Source organism: Callorhinchus milii, unplaced genomic scaffold (genome assembly GCF_018977255.1).
Source record: "Callorhinchus milii isolate IMCB2004 unplaced genomic scaffold, IMCB_Cmil_1.0 Scaffold15, whole genome shotgun sequence".
Classification (NCBI taxonomy): domain Eukaryota; kingdom Metazoa; phylum Chordata; class Chondrichthyes; order Chimaeriformes; family Callorhinchidae; genus Callorhinchus; species Callorhinchus milii.
The window spans coordinates 12,843,913-12,867,837 of NW_024704756.1; the positions used below are offsets into that span (position 1 = coordinate 12,843,913).

Genomic DNA, 23,925 nt, shown 5'->3' on the forward strand with positions numbered 1-23,925 from the left:
TACACAAATTCTGATGCATAACTGATGACACTAGCAATTTCATATCAATCCAATTTAACGGAAGCTTTGGCTCCATAATCAGTGAGTAAGGGAGCTTACTTAAAAGTAACGTTAGTGACATTGGACTTGTCACACATATGCCATAAGATCTTCTGCACTTGTGGAATCGGATATGTATTTGAAATCTTCACTACTTTTATGCACTTAAGCCATTAAGATTAATTGAAATCTGCCCCAAGAGCGAGTTTATTTTTTTTAATGAACCACAATCTCTGTGTTATGGCTGTAAGTCAGTTTTTGCTTACTGATGGGATCTAAAATAAGGTGCAAAACTTCCGTTTTATAACGTTTATAATGACTGGGCAATTCAGAGGAATACAGTCCCTTAAAATCAATGCAAAAGTTTGTTTAGTTTGAAATCTGTATTTCTCCTTCATTCCCTTTACTGACATTAGGTAGATTATCTTGAACTCTCACTTCTGACACGTTCCCATTATTGTATTCAATTAGACTTGATTTGAAAATAAAACTAAGGGAATGTAAAAGATAATTATAATGTTTCTTTAAAGAGTTTGGTTGAAATAAAGGTGATCTTTTGGTGGGAGTGGAATCAGATTTTGATATTGGCACGTCTGACAATGCTTTGTGATACTGAGAATAAGAGATTATTACTCAACAATTGATATTTGCCTTCTTATTGAAAATTCTTATTCTTGTTTCTTAATTTTCCCATCAAATTCTGATTGTAAAATGGCAAAGTTGAAAAGAAAACAATGAACAACTGGTGCTCATTGTCCATTACTTTAGCCATTAGAATGCTTTGAGAGACTCGTTTTAAGAGCAGCCATAAAGTCTAAAGAGTTAATCTTGTGTTAAATCTCTACAGCTGCTTTACTAAATTGTCAGATGGTAATTTGAAATTATCTCCTGCATGAATGTACCAAGAGTTCAATATGCAGATATGAAGCTTGTTATTTAGTATGTTGGTTGTGTGTGTGTGTGGGGGGGGGAGGGTGGGGGGTGGTGGTGGGCAGGGGGAGAGGGGGCTGGTTATATATTTTATTCAGTTCTACCGTATGTATTTGTAAGAATGGACTTTCAGCAGAGAGGAGGGCTGTGGAAATACAGCAGGATCCTCTCTCAACTTTCCATTGTTTCTATGTTTATCTCCTTGAGCTTCCCTTCCTGCTTTTGCGACTAGGTTTAATGTCTTTGTTACATTTCATAACCTTCAAAAAAGGCAAATTTGATTTACCAAGCGTTCCTTGGCCATTCATCCTCTGTACAGATCTCAAAATAAACCCAAACCTTTATTAACATTCTGTTTTCATACACCTTTTAATTGGTTAGTTCCCATTGTGCACTTTCTCCTGTAGGATATTGTGCAACACATCACATTTCACCATTGATGTGTTCTGGATCAGTAGATACAGAAATTGAGTTAGGCATGAAGAGATAGCAAATTGGCCAATCTAGCGGAGAAAGATTGCCAGCTTGCTTTTAAATATATGTGTTATATGATAATGAATGCAGATAAAATAACTGGATAGTTTTTTTTTAGTTTATTTTGAATTCTGTGTTAACACAGGAATGTTTACTGAAACCCTGGAGAAGTACAATTATTCAAAAGCGCAATTCCCTTGTGATACAAGATGTTCAAGAAACAGACACTGGGAATTATACCTGTGAATTGAAGTACAAGAACAAGGTGGTGAGACGAACAACTGAACTAAGTGTTACAGGTGAGATCTTCCTTTTCATTCAATACAGCATGTGAAATTGTACGTAGTGCTGAATATTTTGCCGACCAAAGAATAAGCATGCATTTAATTTGGGCCATTTGTGCGGATTAAAGACGAGAAAAGAAGTATCAGTACGAAAGTTGTTCAACAATCGGACTTAACTGTCTTGTGGGTCCAAATGTCCAAAGCCATCAGTTCAAGAGTATGAACCAATGATTTTGACAGTTTCTTGTATTGATAACTAATTTTAACTGAAAACAGCAGTCAGGAGGCTTGAGGCTAGGGCACCAGATGTGCCACGAGTTGTCAGCTGATATTGTGTTGAATTTGGCACATGCCAACAGTCATTGGTAACATGAGAGGACGTAAAGGAAGATATTGCAGTCATGCGTCACAAAGATTACTTGATAATTTTTTTCTAATCTCAAAATTATTACAATTTCAGAACTGCCCTTTACTGGCTCATAATGGACCGAAAATTAATGCTTGTTGTTGCAAATTGACTCAGGAGAGGAATTTAATTTATTTTAGTATCTCTCCAAGGGTAGTCGTATTTAATCATTTATTCCCAAATTACAATAAGTACACATTTTGACGTTATCTTACTTGTAAACCTCACTATGAAAAGACTAATATGCCACACAATAACAGCCTAATACAGATATTGCAAGGGAGTCTCTTTATTTATAAATTTGGCAGAGTACCAGAAGAAGATTGGAGCCAACCTGTCTCCCATTAGAGGTACAAGCACTGTGTGTGTTTTAACTGCAATTATTTTCATTAACTCTTGAGTCATATCCATTCTATGGGCTGCTTTTTTTTCACAAATGTGTGCAATTCCTCTGCAAAATAGTCGCCAGAGGTTTAACATGAATGAGCATGAGAATGAATCGGTTTCTCTGGGGAGTGGGAATCAGCCTAATTATACTCTAGCCACCGAGAATTGGAATAACTGAGGAATTTGAAAAGATGGTGAGAAACAACGGAACTTGTGGTTTATTCTGAGTGACAAAGGCATTGCTGTTCATGGTTGCTGCACATTTAAGTCATTGACAGTATCCGTGTTTGCATACATGAGTGAGAAGGAAATAGAGGCAAATGGGAGGGTGAAGTATGAACACCAACACACCAAAAGGCCTGTTTCAGTTCTGTAAAGTCTATGTAATTCTATGTATGCCAGTTGACAGGTGCTGACAGTAATCAAAGAGGCTGATGGGTTCATAAGTCATCTAGAATATAAAAATACTTTGATACAGTTACGAAGAGCACTGTTCATACCTTCACTGTGATTAGTTTTGGGTTCACCAGCTGCGAAAGTATATTTGGAGGAAAACCTATGGTATTGAACCAGAATGTAATCTGGGATGCAGATTGAGTTACTGTATATTCCTTAGTCTTGAGGTTTAAAGAGTGATATGAGCTGCTTATGATAATGTACAGAATTGTCAAAGGTTGACATGAAAACAACTCTTCCCTCCATTACCCATAACACAGAACTAATAATAAAATTTGAGTTTTTGGACATTTATAGATACAGAACAGTTAAATCATGTTGTTGTACATCTGGTCAGGATTTGGCACAACTTTCCTGTCAATGCTTCTCTTTTTATATAATTAATTTACACAAATATCCCAACATAAATGACCTTTCAATTTTTGTTGAGTCCAGAGAATTGTGGAATAATACACTACCCAAACACCATAAATATAGACTTGATTCGAAGATTGAGATGGATATATGATATGTTTATTATATAGAGAGAGACACAGACATCAGTGAAATGGGATAAAAGTAATAAAGATCTCCATAACCTGAGAAAATGGCTCCAACAGGTCAAATGGTCAACTTCTGTTCTGTTCCTAAACACTTAAGCATAGCTGTGGATGTCTATTTGAGATTGCCAATTTAACAAAAGATAACCTCAAGGAATATGACTGCGAAGCACACTTGGAACTTTCAATTTAAAAGTAAATTACTCTCGAGTTTCTTTGTCAGTCAGTAAAGAGTGTACAGTTCTGCCTGCTCTTCACAAGCACTAAAATTGGTGCAATATAATTACGGCACTGCAACATTTATTAGAATATTTGGTGTGAAAATAAGGATTTCAGTTGTGAAAGTGTAGTTCTTAATGAGCTTATGTAAATTAAATACGTGAAACTCATAATATTTTGTTTGCTGTGAGAGTTGAAGCTTCCTGACAGAATTTCAAGTACTTCTTTAAATCAATTCTCATGCAATAATTCATTCTGCCATCCATTAAGCAATAATTTACATGTTAATTATCCATCTTCTCAACAAATGATGAAGAATTGATTTTTAAGTGAGTACTCTTTTTATCTGAGAAAGTTGAAACCTATTACCTTTGGAGAGACTGCAGATGGCAGAATATTATAATGAGTTATATTCTATTAATATTTTATCAAGCCACAGGAATGAATAATCCTTTCAAAGTCTATCGGTGACTTTGTTTGGAGCAAATGTAACACTAACACTGTGTATTCACTATCATCTCCATGACAAAAGTTCCTTAATGCTAAATACAAATGAATACATCAAGTCATTTTAAATATGCAACCATTTTTATTGATGATTTGTCTCCTATATTTCATGTGACAAATGTACAGCTTATCCAGATATGGATGAATTTATTGCTTTCATAGATAGATGTTGCACAAGTCCCCAGAAATAGTCCTCATAAAGGAAAAGGTCTGATCTTTCTGTTCCTTATAAAAGACTGGAATGTGTTGATACATGTGACTGTTGAAGCTAAGACTGGAGAAATATTTCAAAAGGAAACTACATACGGATTTCAAGAGAAACAAAATAAAAGATTGCAGGGAAAGAGAAGGGGATTGAGGTGTGTATATAAGTAGTTCAAAATAGAGGAGCTCACACCAGCATCAAGCTCAATGGTTCACATGACCTCTTTACTATAATGTGTCTATATGTAGAAGTGATAGACATTCTTGTGAATATCCTGGCTGTTCTCATTTGATGTACTTGGCCACTCTTAACAACATTCAAGAGCCATCGCCATATGTAAATTAAATTGTCCAACTGAGTCATTGACAGTTTGGTACTTATGGCTCTGACAACCCCAGTGGGAAGCTGCCTAATCAGGTTTATCGGTCAGCGTGAGAATGGAACTGATACAGCATTTGAAGGGGTTGCTCTGCAAGTTCAAAGGCAAAGAGTCATCCGTCACCCTGTGGTTCCCTCCAAGGTGATGTGTTGTTAAACAAACTAATATGTCTGCTGCACTGTCAAGATTTTCACAAGCTCTGTCCACCATTATAAGGGGGTAATAAGCCCTTCAAAAAATAAATAATTTGGTCGCTCAATCCACGACTGCTTGTGGGACACTGCTGTGTGCAATTGGCTGCCGGGTTTTGCCCCCTAAATATACAATGAATTAACTTTACAGTATATTCTGTGAAACGCTTTGAGACGTCTCGAAGATGTGATAAGGCCCTATAACAAGTGCAAAGATTATTAATATTATAGGAGCAGTTTTCAAAATTAAAGCATAAATCCACTTCAGTCTATTTATATTGAGTGGGAAGAAGCAATTAACCATTAGTGGGCATGAGATTTCAGCAGTCTGGTACCTAAATGTGTTTGTTCTCTCTCGCTCTCTCGCTTAGTACAGTGTTTCCGCTCAACAGCAAACTAATTCCAAATGTAATATTTGTTTCTGCTTATTAGATTCATAAAAGAGCAGACTTCCCATGACTTCCCAGACCCTGAAACAGATTTTTGAAAATATCACGATCATTCAGTTCAGTTGCATCAGTGTAGGAATCCGGGATGTTACCGCACGTGAAGGGCACTATATAAATGCAATTTATCGTTGTTGTATAGGGCATCTCTTCAGCATTAAAGAATTTTTCTTGTGAATTTTGCCTATTTGGACGAAAAGATGAAATCACAGATTCGCTTGACCGACACTTCTGAGGCAATAGTCACCAAGGGAGCTAAACAGAATGCTAAAAGACTTTGTGATGTAGGTCAGACATTAGAGATGTCAGAACTGCAGGCATCAGGCATGTAGAATAAACAGAAGATTATAACAGTGACAGCGTGACAGTAAAACAGCATATGCCATGACAAGCCCAGTGCCAGCAAATGGGACAAAGTAGCATCTTTGATCTAATAAATGTTAGTTGTGGCAGTTGTTATCTGCAAAAAGTGGGGAAATATTCTGTCCTGTCAGAGGTAAGCTATGCAGTCAGGAGCACACAGAACCACTCTGCAAGGATTGTTTTGCAGATGGATGGCCCGACAAGTCTCCAAGGAACGCTACACAGGGAAGCAGAGTGAATAATGTGTCATCAGAGAACAGCACTGATCAGTCAAATGGTACAGTTAATGTCCTGCTGTAATAGAATAAAATTAGATTTGTTGAATTGCCTTTCCTCAGCCCTGACGTGCAAATTTTAATTCATCTAAAACAGATGATGTGCTTTTTATCATGTAACCTGCCCTAAACAAGTGTATGATGGCCCTTATAACCTATAATAAAATGAAAACAATAAAAATCATAGCAAAGGCAGACCGTAAGATCTCTACTCGTGGAGAGATCTTTTAGTCTAAGTTAGGTTTTAGTCCAAGTCTTTATGGCGTTTTCTGATCTCAATTCAAATGGCAACGAGGGGTATTGGTATCAGCCTCAGTGTCCCCTGGGCCAGGGAGGGCAAACATCACAGAGGGTTCCCAATCCTGTTTGCTATTCAATGGTCCTTTCTGGAATCTGCATGTGTTTGGACATCAGGTGAGCAGAGAATCAGTTTCTGCCACAATGCTGATTGTTGGTGCTCCATTTCAAGGCTTGTGCACATTGCCCGTGTTGCCAGGGGCTGGATTCCGTAATAAGATTGAGATTTATAAAATACTACAAATTAGACGCACATCTAATTACAGACCAAATATGCTGCAAATATTTTCCTTACCTGTTTCCCACGCTAGCCTGACTACATACGTCAATCACTGCAGGCAGTTTGCCATCTAAAGGGACTATAGCACAAATGTTTGGACATTTTCCATCTGGGGACTGTCTTACTAACAATGGCTGAATATATTTCCTCCCATGCACTGAGCATTGTGAAGTCTGCATCGACAAACTTAGCCAACGATAAGCAAAAATGCTCAAAATCCACAACAGCTCAACAAGCATGAGGAAAAGTCGGGAGTAGATGAACTTTTCAGGCATTGGTCACAAGTGTTCTTAGGCTTTGTTTGAGATTTCCGACCTCAGCAGCTTTCTTTCTCCTTCTGCAGTTAGACTGTAATTGGGACAAAATATGGCTTCTCATTTGGCATATCCCAAGACGTGAAAGAAAAAACAATGACTTGCATTCCAACAATAATGAATTTAAACAGTGCGCTCGTTACCTTGGTTTTAGACAAAGGGATGACGGATGATCATGGTGGTTGAAAGCCAAGGTTGAATTTGAACTCTTTATGAAAATAGTGGGAAATGCTGCCAACACAGGAACGTCTTGGAAGCAGGAACTCAAATTTATCTGGGACTGCTAAGTAAAGGGCTTCACTGCACAACATAGTCAGGTTAGCATGAGGAAATCAGGTAGAGAAAATATTTTAAGAGATGGTATTTAAAGACTGGAATTAACTATTTAAGGAATGACTTGATACTGTAATGAGAGAATATTCTATACGGTGGCTATTCTGGAATGGAAAAGAATCAATTACCAATCTGCAAAGGAAGACTTCTGACTTAAGTTCGAGTCAAAATCTTTTTGCGTNAAAAAAAAAGACACAATCTCTTCAATTCTGGCAGTTGTTTCAAACTTCCCTCAAATAACGAAAACTATAACCATTGCAATAACTATGATCAAAGTTATATAACCCCAAAGTGCTGGAAAATAATACCTCACAGGAGAAAATCACTGTTATTCGTCTTTGCTAACGAGGGGAATAGGTTTCTTTAGAAGGAAATATTTGGAGATGATTTCTTTTGCGAAGCTCATTTGTCACTTGAACAGATGCACTGGTGCAGAAAGGGGGACCTTTTCTATGTTTTGGTTAGTTCTGTGTTTTGCTTTAAGGGTTGTTGTGTAGGTTAGAATTTGAGCACGATAACAACTACTATAAATAATTAATTGCTTAAAGCTGCGCGGTGATTCTTTTAGAAAAGGTTGTAATTTATTTTTGATTTTTTTTTTAAAACATTTTTAAGATCATTACATTCGCTGCCCCACTATGCGTGTAACTTGGTGAAAATACTGTATGGTAAACACAGCTTTTATTTTAAATACCGAAATACTTTCATACAGAAAAAAATACTAACTTCTTACTAAAGTATAACAAGCTATTGATTCTCAGGAATGTTTAATACTCACGTGACTAGAAAAATGAACAGTGCACTCTGTCTCAATTTTTCGGTATGGATTTGCTGACCAAGCTTTCTTATCTTTTGTACCCGGATCGATTTTGAGCAGGAAAGCTAAACAGGTGAGCAAAGTACTGTTTATAATTAAAATAAATTATGTGAGTTCAAGACAGTTGATTTTTCTGACAATAGAAGGAAGTATAGATTACTTATCCAAAAGGAACTGTAACGTTGGTTTTCCACACCTAGATATAATAAGTATTCAATATCTAATTTACACCCCTGATTAAGTCTTTGACAGTTGTGATCTGTAAAAAAAAAAGAGGGAGAGCTACGGTAAAATGGTGCCCATTGATTTGCTTTATCAATGTCATGTTATGGGTAGTTTGGACTGAAACTTAATGGGGCTTTAGTTTAATCAGAGGGTTGAAATTTTGCCAAATATAAGTTTGAAGCTTGAATAGTGGAGTGGAGTCCTGTAGCTCAGTGGTTAGAGCACTCACTTTGCAAGCGAGAGACCTGGGTTCAATTCCAGGCAGGGCGAAACCTTGGGCAAGTTTCCTTACTCCACACGCCTCATAATAATCCCTCCAAAAAAACAAAACAATAATAAATTGGTCATTTTCAATCCATGACTGTTTGTGGGACATTGCTGTGCACAATTGGCTGCCGCGTTCACCCACAAATATACAGTCAATTCACTTTACAGTATATTCTGTGAAGTGCTTTGGGACGTCTAGAAGACGTGAAAAGCGCTGTATCAAATGCAAGGATTATTATTAGTTGATGCCATCATCTGAATCCCTTCTGGTTAAGTTCAACAGAAAACAGATAATGGCTGGAAATGTGTTATAAGGCTTTAATATTCTCTTAGGATTCACTTAATCCCTTATTTAAAGGAAAGCAAATTTCAAACAAAAAGGTGGGTCGAGGAGTACAGGATGGATTTTAATGCAGATACATTCAATGTGAACAAACATGCATTGAATAATTGTTATTAGAAATCATTTTTTTTAAAAGTGGCAGTCCAATGATACGTGGAGCTGCAGATTAAATATTTGGAGCTTTCTAGCCAGGGTTACAGAGGGAGGCTAAATTGTCCCTGGCTATCCCTGGGTTAGGGAGGTTTAAAACAGCCATGGGTTGCTACTCTGGTTCCTCTCCAACATTCTCTTGTGCGCATGGTTGGAGAAAGATCAGGCTCGACTGACTTCCTGTGTGGTCGAATGCCTCCTGATACTCACTGCCAATGCTCACACGTGACTAATGGTCAATTGGGCAAGGCAGCCAGCACCTCTGGAAATACATGCCAGCAAGAGGGGGCCAGACTAGGAGCAGAGACACATGTGAATGGGGAGAAAACTAGAAACATAATCAGTTGCAGTAAATGGTTTTTAAAAAAAGTGAAGCAGTGACCTTTGCGGTGATAGAGAAGGAAACAGATTTGAATAGAATTATTAATCATTCACGGATAGCTTCAATTCAGTGTGAAGCTACTAATCTACAGTACAATTAAATCCAAGTATTGTTCTACGTTAGCAGTGTCTCAAGTGCCCTCGATGAAGGAGCATAGATTAAGTTTATACTTCTTGAATGTTTGCTTAAATGTGCAACACTCCAGCTGTTTTGAAATGGTGGGAGGAAGAATAGTCTGAACACAAATTGATATGTTGTGACTCTATGATTTATTGCTGGCGTCCTGACCTTTTTTTATAAATTGGTCTTTGGAAAACTGCTGAAATACCTAAAGCATTCAATCAGCAGTTACTTTAAAATACTGTGGGAATAAAACCTTGACATTTAAGATTATATGTCATGGTGGTAAATTTGTATATCCTTATTGTGCACATCGCATTGCATGTGATTTTTTTTATCACATCCACAATGTTATTTTTTTTAATATCGAGAATCTGCACACCTCACTGTTCAAAATTTGATGCGGAAACTACAAAGGAAATCTTTGCTCTTGTCCAACCAGAAAGACTGCAAGAGAAATTTCCTAGTAGCTGCATATTGCAATGAGGCCCAGTGCAAAATAAAAAGTTGGCATTTTATTGGCACTGCATAACCATTCGTAATGAGCAAGGTGGGCAGCCTGATGGCTGTTAAAGTGGTGTTCACTGTGGTTAGCAAAGTTACTTTTTATAGTTTGATCAATTTATGCTTAATCTGAGCTGGGCATGTGTGTGTGTGTGTGGTGGCGGGGGAAGAGGGGGCATGGAAGAAACACAGGGTACATCTGAACACTGTGAGGTTACTATATATAGATATAAGGAGTGGAAAAATAGCACAGATAAATCCTCGCAATATGGAATAGCATCACTAATGATTATCATTCCTCTTAGAGACAGCTAGTGCCCATACTCTTCAATCTCTAATCTCAATCTCTATATGATGCTCCTGACCTCACTAAATCGTGGTGTGATCCTAACCCACAGAAGGGAGGAAATGTGACGCACTTTCACGCACTTCACAACACAGGGTTGCAGAGCATCATTGACAATGCTTGGAGAACATTAGTTTATTTTAGGAAGGGGTGGATTTATTGCTGGAAACGTTGCAATGAAAAAAGCTGCAAGTGAGAGATCACATTCACTCTGCTATAATTCACTCATAATTACATGAACTGTACTGACTTCTCAAAATTAGGATGGCATTTCTTAAATGGTTGGCTAAGCGGACCAAGCTTTAGAATGCCTATCTCGCGATCCGAAGGATAATAATAATAATCCTTGCATTTGACATAGCGCTTTTCACGGCTTCTCGACATCTCAAAGAGCTTGGGCACGTTCAAGTCTCAAGACTGTCGATCAATCCATGCACTTCAATGTAATTCAGCTGTTGACACGCATGCTGGCTAGAATTTGGCATTTAAGTGAAAGATTCTACCTTGAAATAATGGAGGTAAGGGAAAATAGCCACTAACCACTGTACCTGCATGAATGGCACCTTATGATTACCGAGCAGCATTGAGGTCAGTTATGGAAGGACGTACTATTTAATTCTCTCACCTTTGTCACAAAAGGAAAATATGTGATTGAGGGCGAATGGCCTTCTTTCAGTGGAATCATTTATTTTTCCAAAACTGACTACTTGTAAGGTGCCATCTCTGGTACAAAGCAATACTGAATACAACACTGTATATCTACTTTACAGAGTAAAACTAAACTTGTAATCCATATTGGTCACATCAATCCACAACTGTTTTTGTGGACACTGCTGTGCGCAATTGGCTGCCACATTTCGCCCACAAAATACAAAGTCAATTCACTTTACGGTATATTCTGTGAAGCGCTTTGAGACATCTAGAAGAAGTGATAAGGCGCTATATCAAATGCAAGGATTATTATTATATATTATTGTCATGTTACAGGCAACATACTTTACAACCAGCCTCAATTTTATTCTGCCCTTTCATGGGTGTTAGTCCTTTAACTTACTACATACTCCTGCGAATGCTGTTTCAATGTCTTCAATAGTTGCGACATTCAATGTTTTACAATCCAATTAACCTACCATGAACTCAGCATATACTGACTAAAGCTTGATAATGTGGCTTTGACGTCTCTAAGTACAGCAATAAAGATCATCAGTACTGTTACTGAAGCAACCCGATAGGAGCACATTCAGAGTATTTATGCCTGATGTCATGTCTGCATGAACTTATAGTGCTTAGAGATAAAAGCAAGATGACAATGAGCTATTGATTGCCATTTTACTGAATGGATGTTTATCCCATGGAATACTATTGTAACAGTTTATTCAATGTGTAAACTTATATTAAGAACTAGTTGATGTAATATTTCAAAAATAAGCAGAGGGTAATTAACCTTCTTGGTAAAGAATATTTAGCTTTGAATGGGTTAATAATAATAAAAATCCTTGCATTTGATATAGCGCTTTTCACGTCAGGAGGACATCCCAAAGCGCTTCACAGAACACACTGTAAAGTGAATTGACTGTATATTTGTGGGCGAACGCGGCAGCCAATTGCGCACAGCAATGTCCCACAAACAGTCGTAGATTGAAAATGACCAATTTACTATTGTTTTTGGTTTTGGAGGGATTATTATTAGGCTCTGTGTGGAGTAAGGAAACTTGCCCAAGGTTTCGCCCTCTGCCTGGAATTGAACTCGGGTTTCTCACTTGCAAAGCGAGTGCTCTAACCACTGAGCTACAGGACTCCACAAGACAAGACGCAAACAGCTTGATGCTATAAAGGGAGGGTGGCAAGTTAGGTTTTCTAAAGATGTGATCAAATGGGCCAAAGAACCATTTTCATCCGAACCTCTATTATGAATACAGGTATATATATATGTCTGGATGAATTTTAAATGTAAACAATTCAAATATTATATACAAGTGTTACTTTTGGAACATATATTCAAATATTATGCAGCAAGTGTAGAACTACAGGAGATTGTTTGCAGCTTTTCATTGCACAAACCTTAAAAACCAAAGCCATTAATCCATTTTGATCAAGTGTTCCAATGTGAAAGTGATGGTGTGACAGATACATTATGAAATAAGTACGCCAGAGAATCCACTGTCCTTTATTGTATCGGACAAGATGGTCTCCAGATAAGTAATTTATTCTGGTACACTAATGAGGCGGATAATTAATTGCACTGACATCCATCATGCTCTGAACAAGCTTGTTGTCTTGGCACAGACTATTTAGGTCCATTTTTTCCATCAACATTTAGTGCAAATCAGCATCAGATGAAGCAAACAACTGGGATGATTATACAGCGTTGATTTTTTTTAAAAAGTCAAAGAAATCCATTTAAATAAAATTGGGGTCATTGGATGATAAGATGACCAGTTCTTATTAACACTATGGATATAAAATAAGAATAATATTTTTAATGAATATTTAGATAGTGGACTCATATAAATATCACAACATAAATTTAAAGCTTGATTTTATATTGAAACTTTTATAAAAATAAGCACACATTTAAAATATAGTGTTTAATTTTCTCCTATGTTCTGTAGATTTACATTGTTTTAGGAAAGAAATCACATTAAAGTCACCTGAACAAGACGCCTACTTGTGAGCTTTGCCATGTCTGTTTGCTGACACTTCTTATTATACAAGAACCATGTTTGAGATAGATGAATGCTGTCTGGCCACTGACTTTTTAATATTAGACTGATTGCTGTTTTGACAGATTCATTAGTTGACTGGCTTATCCAGTGTGTCTGAAAAATGTTTAGGTGATCCCTGTTACAAGGAGCTCGCATAAAAACTTCCCCTGTTACTTTTCCAATGCTGACATTTGCACATCAAATCGCATATTTTTCAATAACTCTAGACACAGTTTGATTAGCAATTATTTATTGGAATTATTTATTCATTGCAGCTGTTTTGTTGCGAAATCCTGATGTCTGCACTCACATTCAACTAGATTATTTCAGGTGGAACTTTGAGAGGAAATATGTTGGCATTGTGAAGGAGATAAAATAACTTTATAGATGTCCTTTTAGGATAGATGTAAAGTCAGCTTTATTACATATATTTTAACATACTCCAGTCCTTGGGTGCAATCCACCAGAACAGTCATAAAATCAAAGTTGTGTTCCAGCCCATTCAAACCCAATGAACAGTAGCCACCTTAGTTTAGTCTTAAACAAAAGGGAGCAGTAAACATTTACTTTTGAATGGGTTACCATTAAGGGTGGTTGAGACACAAGACAAGACACAAACAGCTTGATGCTATAAAGGGAGGATGGTAGGCTAGGTATTCTGGAAGGATGTGATCAAAAGAATTGCTCTTCAATCTATTATTATTATTATAATACATGTATTTTACAATATGAGCAATCTGATTGTCTAAATGCATCTATTGACCTGCTGGAGAATTTTCCTAATTTCCCTTTCCTTCCCTACTAGGCTAAACCTTGTTCTGTTTTAAGTCTGGCACAAGTCTATTAACAAAACATTTACTTTGACCTTTCTATAATCCCCTTTTTTTTGGACCTTTCTCATCTTGTGGTGTATTTGAATCTGTCAATCAATTGTTTGTAGTGGCTGTGTCAGCGCATTGCATCCCAGGTGAAAAGCCACATCTAAGTGGATTTGTACTTCCATTCAGATTGACGTTGGTTACAAATTTGCTTCTCTGGTGTAAAGGCTAAAATAGTTTGTTTCATGCGCAAGGTCAGCAGGCCCTGTCTTCCTATCTGCTCTGTATGTTAAAGAGATACATGACAAGTCACTGAGTCAACTGAAAAGGCATAACTGAATTACCCTTTAGTCAATGACGGGTAAATCGGTGACACATTTATTCCATTTTAACTTTATGTGCGATCCATTACAAACAGATTTGTTTTTAGTAGGGGTGACATCAAATCAACATTTCATAAGGTCTTATATAAATCCTTGCATTTGAGTTGGTTAATGGTATTTTAGCAGGGAAGTACCCATGCTGTTAAAATACATATTCCCACATAAATCTCTAAAGGCATATGTGCAGGCCAGACTAATGGAGCCTGACTGACGGAAAGAATGTGTTCATTTAAAAGTGCTGAAAGGTTCTGAGCTGCTGTAGGAGTTTGAACTCTTGTGAGGTTTCTAAATTTAATGTACCTAGATTATTGAACAAGATGGTCTTAAATCAGAATTTACATCTCCAAAGAAATGTTTTGAGTTGGACTGTATGGCAGTCGAGATGTTTCCCTTTGGCATTGATTTTTCAGCTTTTCTATTGTTAAGATTTTTTTAACTCCTTTTATTGCAAAAATGGAGCGTAACTATAACAGTATTGAGGGATATGTTACTCTTGGAAGTCAAATGCTATCAACATAAAATATACTACTTTTACCTGAGAAGCGATGTATTCACTAAGGCAGATCTAAAAGCACCTTCCAGAAAAACAAACAGGGTGGGAGTGGGGTGTTGGGTTAGGTGATATTCTTTGATCGGCTGCCATTGAACTGGAAACAGTACCTTTCCCACTCCTGTTTGCCGATGCGAAATCTAGGTCATAGGACTTTGTATCTGATGAACTTGATGGTTTATTTCAGTGTGTGTGTGTGGGTGGGTGAGGAGGAGGGGAGAGGAATTCAGAAGGTGCCCCTGAAGAGTATTGGAACACTCAATATAACATTGATATATAATTATAATAATCCTTGCATTTGATATAGCGCCTTATCATGTCTTTGCAACGTCTCAAAGCATTTCGCAGAATATATGTATAGAAAGAGTGTATCTACCCGTAGTCTAATTAGTCCTCAAAAAATAATTTTTGTTTCAAGTTTAAGAGAAAGAAATTGTGTGATCATGATGAGGAATGTAGGACACTTGCTGGAACTTAATAATATTTGATGATATCACAACCCGATTCAAGTTTTCACTGATGTAATTTGTTTGGCAGTGCTTTGGATTTAATCTGCAAATATCACATTTTTTAATCTGTAACTACCCTCTCCTCCCATACTCACAAGATGTCCAGCTGAATCTGTGCACTCACTTCACAAGGAGCTGGGTTGAAATTGCACAAACTCATTGTTTTTTTAAAATTCCTTCCTACCAGCATTCCCTATCCAGTCCGGGATGGATTTGAACTAGATTTTCCTAGTGTGTTGTGTGCTCGCCCCATTTTTAAATGGAGTACTTTTTCTTACTGCTTAGTGTGATGATGAATAAATGGGTATTAAGGTGTGACCGGTGGATGGATATTGAATTTACTTGAGTTTTAATTCAGCAAAACGCAGAGAAAACAGAGCTCTGACACTTGAGGCACAGTATCATTCAGCACACTAAATGCCAGGAATATCTGGAGCTGTTTAAAGGTTTAAAATATGGGCACATCTTCAGTAAGGCAATCATCCAACCAGACCCAAAGCAGTAGAATATATAATTACATGGTGATGAGCAAGGCATTGCAGTGTAATAGCAGCTTTGCTATCAACCGCATCTCCAGTTCCCAAACCAATGCAAAAGCCCTATGTTCCTACACACAGCTGACTGCCCAGAGATCTGCCTCACACTGTCAGCAGCTTGTATCCTTTAGATTAACACTGTAAGGATGAACAGCTGTCAGTTCACCTCCACAGAGTGAATGCTCTGTGGTTCTTTGGCTTTTGGGTTTAGAAATCCTGACATTTCAAACTCCCACAAATTTCAAGCAATTTAGGAAGAATGCAGAGATGCGTTAAGGACATTTAAATGTGCCAAATGTATTTTGTTTGCTCCAGAGCATGTTGTGAACATCCAGTAAAACCTGCACACCTTTTCTCCATCAGCAGTGCATCCAACCTTGGATTTAACCGTGCAGCAAATCTCTTTCAGGATGGATAGATGCGTCTCATTTCCATCAAGGATGGGAATGATTTGTTGCTGCAGAATCAACATCATTGCATTTTGTATGTTATCACGTGAAACGACAATGTTTGGAAGTATTTCTTTGCGGGGGTTTCTTTGTTGAGGCAAATTGCTGCTGAGTTCTAAAAAAGAGAGGCTATGTTGAGGAATTGGATGTTCTCATTTCTTGGGCACTCTTTGTCAGCATTTTACCTGTGGTTTCAGAGTGTCATAGGTAAGCTGTTTCGTACACATAGGACAAGCAGCAAATCCCGAATTTGTTTGCAAAAGATAAATTACCTATTTGTATTTGGTGACATAGCAGTATGGCAAAACCACAAGTATTTGTATGGAGAATAAATGAAATTATCCCTTGTGGTTTCTGAGAACACACAGTTCTAAGACCTGAAGAATTTGTATTGGGACACACCGTGAACAAACCAGAGCTTCCCTACAGCTTAACGGTAGTTGAAGAATCCTGGTTCAGCAAGTATTGGTTAAGTCTTTATTTACATAAGGGACAGAGTTCAAGGTCATTCTCTGGGAAGTGGGTTCCACAGGGCTGTTCTGTATGGACTCTTTTTTTTAACAACAACAACAAAATTACATTTATAGAACCTTTCACGTTGGGAGGACGTCCCAAAGCGCCGAACAGTCAGGTTTTTAATTGCTAAAGAATTCCGAGATGCAACTGCAGAAGCATTGACTCTGGACATATTGCCAGTGACTATTGTGCTCCAAGCTTTATTAAAGAATCTCAAGAGTTCAAACTCCTACAGCAATTCAGAACCTTTCAGCACTACCGCTACCTGTATAGTGCAGAATGGATCATCCAGCCCAGGGGTTGAATCCTGATTGAACTGAACATGGCTCAATACATTCGTAGTGGAGAGGTGAGGGGGAGGAGGAAACCTCACAGTAAAACTATCTGGATGGTTTTATTGACTTGCTTTTGCCAGGGCTGAAGATGAACAATTTGTTAAACACTACCCAATGTTGTCTATATCTCCCTGTAATGATTCCTACACATTGTTCAGGGTGTCAGCTGTTCTGCAGATAGTGTTATTAACAAAGGAATGGCTGTATTTTGTTAATTTCACCAAATCATATGTGACCAACTGGTACATTTGAGGGATCCCGACGTTCTTATTCAACTGTCCAACTGTCCATTAATCATAACCTTGGGCTTATTTCAGCTCTGAAGAATTTTCATAATCATAAAAGAAATTAAGCAAAAGTGAATTGACCAGAAACAGAACACAAAGAATAAAGGAGGCATGAAGTTCACTCGGATTGTTCAACACAGCTGTTTAAATTGCATGACCTCTTATACATGTGCATGTTTGAGAGTCTCTGCGGCTTTAGCAGTAACTCTTCTTGAAGTGAATTTACATTTGGCAAAGGCGAGCACCCCCATGATAATGAGACACTCTATTCTTATTATGCAGAGCCAATCTTAGGTTTGCAAAAAATTGGCTCTGGTACAAAAATACACAACTGCTAGAGGACTGTCAAGCATTCAGAGCTATAGGAACAAGTTACTGGAGAAAGTGCCTTGGGTAAAGCTGCCAATGATAAAGATGTGTATCAGGACGGTTGTGGAGAGACCAATTTTTTCAGGGGGAAGGGAAGCAATGTCTAGCATCATACTGTGAAGGGAAACAGATGATGGATTCAAAGGCTGTGCCTCAGCATAACCGCCACTGAAGACCAAAGTGCGGGCAAAAAAATCTCGGTGTAACTCTTGCTTTCGTGCACCACAAATTATTTGTATAAATTGTCCACAGGTTGGAGACTACAGATTAAAATTAAAATAAAAAAATCACAGCAATAAATCATCACTGCAGCTTTTCATAGGTGGCGTTTTCTATGAAAATGTTATGAACTATGAATAGCTTATATTTTCACCTTTTATTCTACTTGCATTTTCCAAATTCCAACTTTCATGTCAGGAGGACTCTTGCTTGCATTTTCCTTTTACTCCACAGGAACGCACCTTCTCTGCTGTGCATGTGAATACATGAAGGAGTGCTGTTTGAGCAATTTTTTTCCCTCTTAATTAAATTTGCTCGTAAGTTATTTTAGTTTTTCACCATACTCCAATCTGTTTCATCCACAAAATAAGCAGAGAATTCATTTTACAGTACATTCTGTGAAGTGCTTTGAGACATATCGAAGACGTGATAAGGCACTGTATCAAATACAAGGATTGTTATATTATTATATAAATTAGAAATAAAAGACTATTTATTCTTCAAGAGTACGTTTTGCCACCCTTGAAATTCGGATACTATATGTGATCATTCCTTGTTGACATGGTAAAGCGCCAGAGACGGTATCCTCGCTATTCCAAAAGTTATACTTATCCCCAATATTTCTGGAGTCCCTTGAAATACTATATAACAAAATCAGCATGTTCAACTGTGCTCAGCGAATAAAATACTCTGTGAAAGAAATTGCTGTATCTGTGTTTTCAGTTCCCTTTGTAGTATTCATCCATTTCCTCAAATATCTAATAATTATGTTTTCCATTTGTCATATTGCTATTCAATAATGTATAGCAGTTCTACTTACCTGCAGAATTTTGTGCCTGCTTCAGATTAATAACTAACCTACAATATCTCTGGGGACATCTGAGGAAATTTACCCCCCAAAAAACAGTTATTTTTAAATATGCAAGATTATATACCGTTGTGTCATTGCCCTATTAAATTCTGAACTTTGTATTTTAAGAGAATGAATTGATCATTATATCTTTTTTTAAAAAATCTTATGATCCTATGGAAATGGCTCATGTCTCAATTGTTGGATTACTAGTAATTGCGTTCACATACACTACAGTAGAATTACATTCATTTTATACTTGACTACTGTAAATTTACTCAAGGAGTTTCACAGATGATGAGGCAGGCAGGTAGGGTCTCATTATTGTCCTGCTCCAGGGAGGGAAACTAGTGCATCTCATTATCATTCAAGATTTGTTTAACACCCGACCGCATTACACCAATGCTCTTGACAAACAAATAGAATAGCAGCAGAAACAAGTAAAATGTTCAACAATGCAAGTTTTATTCCACATTTTTAGGCCAGGGTTTTGTATTAAATTTATCATCTTAAACCAGTTAATGTTTAATTTATCAATCTAAAAATATAGGAATTTAGGATCAGGAGTCAGCCATTCAGTCCATCAAGCCTGTCCCACCACTTTCCAAGATCATGACCAATCCACAACTCCTCAATTTTCACCTCCCTGCCCTCTGTCCATATCCCCTGATACCCCCGTCTATCAAATATTCAGTTATCTTCATAATTCTGGCACCTTAGAAACAATTGTATAAGTATGTGGTTCCCTTCTCTTTGGGAACAGGTTATAGATACACAATGAAATAAGCAAGCACGACATGGGAGACAATAGACTTTGTGTTCCTTGTCTGGGGAGAAGGGGCCAGAGCAGAATGTTATCTGCAGTTGATGCAATTATAGCATTAGGTTTTCTGGAGATTTCGCACAATTCTTTATCAGAGAGTATCCAAGCAGGCTATCTCCCTCCTGCATGGTTGCTATATAAATGCAAGTTGTTGTTTGGTGACATCCGTGATAGGATAGGTTGTTCGTGGTTAGTGATAGTGCAGGAGACTTGATCTCATTTGTTTGGTTGCTTTGTGAAATCAAACGTGCTTCAATCCTAATCCTTGAAGTTGATATTGACCCTTTCACAGCAAAAGGACGTCCTTCTCAAAGGACTTCACAGAATTCACTGTAAAGTGTAGTGATTGTGCATTTTTTTAGGTGAACTACAACTATTAATGCAACTTAAAACATTTCAATATCCTTTCATTTAATGTCCAGTAGGTGTAAATTAATGAGGATACTGGTTAAAGGACAGATTCCTCTGTAGGAGCACTTTCTCAGGCAATTGATGCTGAATATATTTAAATGAATGTTGATCGTTGTTGCTTGATGAGAATTAATTTGTCAATAAAATAGTTTTACGGCCACAGCAGAATCTCAATTAATGGGATTTAACGTTGTTTTGGAATGAAGACAGGATTTTTATTTAACCAATATGACTCAAGTGAATAGTAATTAAGTGGTACTGTGGTAAGGGAGTGCCTCTTGCACTCTTAACTGTGTTGTGTCATCTAATTTTAATGTCCTATGGCTAACATTTTAAAAATTCCCTTAATCCGAATGTTTAAACCTCAGCACATATTGATAAGAGTGAGAAAAATAACAGTGCTTAAGTCTTGAATGTTGAATATTTCAGTGTTAGAATGGAGCTCAGAGTGTATTAGTGATATGCTTATTTCATGATAATACCAATAAATATTTCAATTTAATTAGCATTTCTATAAACTGCAAAATGTGTACACAACATCATCAATATCTTCACAAATGATTCATGAAAGTGTACTGCCGAGACTCAATGAAACGTGGTGTGAATGTATTTTTCTGCAAACATTCTTATTGGGTAATAAATAAATATGAAGGATTTATGTTTAGAATGCGTTTCGAAGTGCAATGCTCTGATCAGGAATTGTGTGCTGTGGGGGATATGATTGGCAAGTGGTATATCTGTTTAGAGTTTAATCCATGAAAAAAATGATGGGGTTTAGACACAGAGGCATGTCCCTGAACTTAATTTATAAACAAAGAACGATGCTATGAAATAATAATGCTTGAGATTGAAATGTTCACTAATTTTTACCAATTTAACTTGGCTACTTTGTACATGCATAAGTAGCTTCGCCCTGAAACTCTGGAACTCTTCCTCTATCCCTCCACCTTGCCCCCTCCTTCCCAATTTTCTGGTCGCACCTGAAGACCTTCCTCTTCCACTGTGCCTATGTTCATTGCTCCCACCCCCAGTTGTGGTCTGCTACTGTCAAAAGTTCTGGAACGCTACCTTGTGTAAGCGGTGTTATATAAATGCAAGTTGTTGTTCTGGTACATTTGTCCTTTTCAGTCGTTATTTTCAGTATTTGTGGTCTTATTTTTATATGTGTAATATTTCCAAACATCGTGTATTTTTTTTCAAATGGAAACTAGGAAATACCTGCACCTTAGTTTTTCTTGAATGAGAATCAAATTCAAATAATGTTCTTGGACTGTAAATATCACAGAACCATATTTCCATAAGTTACCAGTTTTAATATCTAAGAGATTCTGCGCTTCCCGGCTTCTTTGCTTTCGGATCAGCTTTCAATGCTGAATATGTAAATGCTAATAAACACCTTGGAAAATCGAATCTCGGTATGCAAATTGAAGCAAGCCTGGTCTCGGGGAACAATCATAAGCAAACACACTTTTGGTTGGAGATTCATAAATTGCTTTATGGTTAGAACTCACGATTTAAAGAACCTTTTGACATTCAGAACTGCAGGTTCCGATTTGGCACACATAGTGCTGATAACACTGCTCACTTCAGATTGTTCTCTGCTCCAGGAAAGCTTAGCTCTATGTATGTGTAGATAAGTATATGTGTAGAGCTCCAGCCACCAGTGTCTAAATGCTAGTGAACTTGATGATGATGATGTCTGGAGTATTCCATCACCTCATATTGAGCACTAAAAGCATAAAGGCTGTCTCGCACCACTTCCAATTTAATGAATTCACACTCCAGTTGTAGCAAAGCTTCTGCATCAACATGATGTGAAACACAGCATAGAATCAATGCAAAATCTGCAGCAAAACTGACTCGCTGGAAATAAGTCCACTCCACTAAAATCAAACCTAACCTATGTGCTTGAAACATAAGCATGAATACATTACACCAGAAAGACTAAGCACACTTGCATTTATCTGATGCAGAATTAAGAAAATGCTCGTAATAATAATAAAATTATAATAGAGGTATTCTAAAACATTTGACCACATAATGTTGACTTATTATCATAATTTTTACATTTTATTTTTAATCTTCACTACATTGCCTCCTTGGGTTCTAAATCTAACCCAATTTCTAGCAAATGCCTAAAAGGCTGCAATTTACGTTGATTAGATTAATGCAACATAATCGGTCAAAATGGGAAAAGCTTCAAGTTGTGCCATAGTTTATGTTCAAAAAATATGTTACAGCAATTATCCCTGGTAAAATAATGCTTTTTACTCTTGATGGCAATTGCACGCAATTGGACTTTTTAACTTGGGGGCACATATTGTGCTCATATTGATTTGAAAAGCTAAAGCAAACCTTCTCAGAGGCTCTTAAAACCCAAGCTTCCACAATCTGCTGAAGAATAGGGAAGTGATTTTTTTTATTAACTGTATATGTGCAACTCCAGATGTTCCCAGTAATTGGGTTATGATGCCCTTCTTGGTTGTTTAGTATTATGGATACCCAGTTGTTGATTCCCATTAATCGTGTTGATTTCTCTTCATTCCCGCCCCACCCCTCCCCCCAATAAAAATCCCATTCTGTTTTTATCAAGCAGTTAAGAAGGAGGTACCTTTACAACTACAAACAAAACCTATATAACTCTATTACTAAATGCAAGAGAAGTTTGATCATGTTGATCAGAAAACTGTTTGCATTACAAATCCAAATTGCAATTAAGCAAATGTGTGAAGTCAGAATAATGTGCTCAGAATATTTTCTCCAGAAGCCAAAATGTTTCTTTACTTCAGGGTGCAGGACATGGAGAAAATCTGTCTTCTATACTCCTCCTTGAAATGCAGTACACTCTTGATATGATGAAATATAGATGTGGAGTTCGCCTGAACCTTCAAAATAGAAAAATATAGGAACCTAGGGCCAACCGGGATACCCAAGGAGGATAGCTGGAGAATGGAATAAATTGCCACCTATTACTGTAGAGACTAGTACGAAGCAAGTTCTATTTACCACCACCCCTTTACTCAGGAAGGAACAGAGTACTTTACTGTATATAGCAGAGTGTAGGTTAAAGATGCACAATGTCACTCGATTATTTTAAAATTCCTGCACATTAGCATTAGCCCTTTGAGATGGCCCCCCGACAATATGACAAACCCTATATAAATGTAAATTGTAGTATATTCAGATGAGGGTTATGATGTAGATATATATATATGTCTGATGTGGATATCGCTGAATAAATAAAACAGCCTGGAGGGCTGAATAGCACTGCATTATTCTAATTATATTACATTCTCTAAACGTTTCTCTTCCACTTCCAATTGTCTGTTCATAATCAAGATCAATTACCTAAAAGGAAAGGCTGGAATAAGGGTTAATTTCCCTGTTTAACTTCAGCTTTGCTGAGTCGCACTTAAGAATTTTCAAATTAATTAGGGTGTGGGCATCCTATTTACATCCTTCCTGTTCTTAATTATATCCCTTTCTCTCTTTATCATGGTGCACACATTAACTGATGGTACTCCAGTTGTTACAGTCTGCCATTTAATTGTCACGGTAGGTAATGTTGCCCCCTTTCTAGTTTTTGTTTAAAAAAAGCACCTTCGTACCGCACTTTTGGCAGCAAATTGCTGTGATTTTGGCAGCAGTTTAATGTTAAACTAGTGGCCTGAATGGGGCTCAGACAGC

At 37.3% G+C, this 23,925-nt stretch overlaps 1 protein-coding gene across 1 annotated transcript in view; it reads left to right on the forward strand.

Annotated features, from left to right (window-relative positions):
- Positions 1-23,925, forward strand: part of il1rapl2 (interleukin 1 receptor accessory protein-like 2) — a 199,816-nt gene that overhangs the window by 94,819 nt on the left and 81,072 nt on the right. Inside the window, exon 5 of the mRNA XM_042340732.1 lies at positions 1,589-1,742. Within this exon, the coding sequence (XP_042196666.1) occupies positions 1,589-1,742 (154 nt within the window). The remainder of the gene's footprint in view (positions 1-1,588; positions 1,743-23,925) is intronic.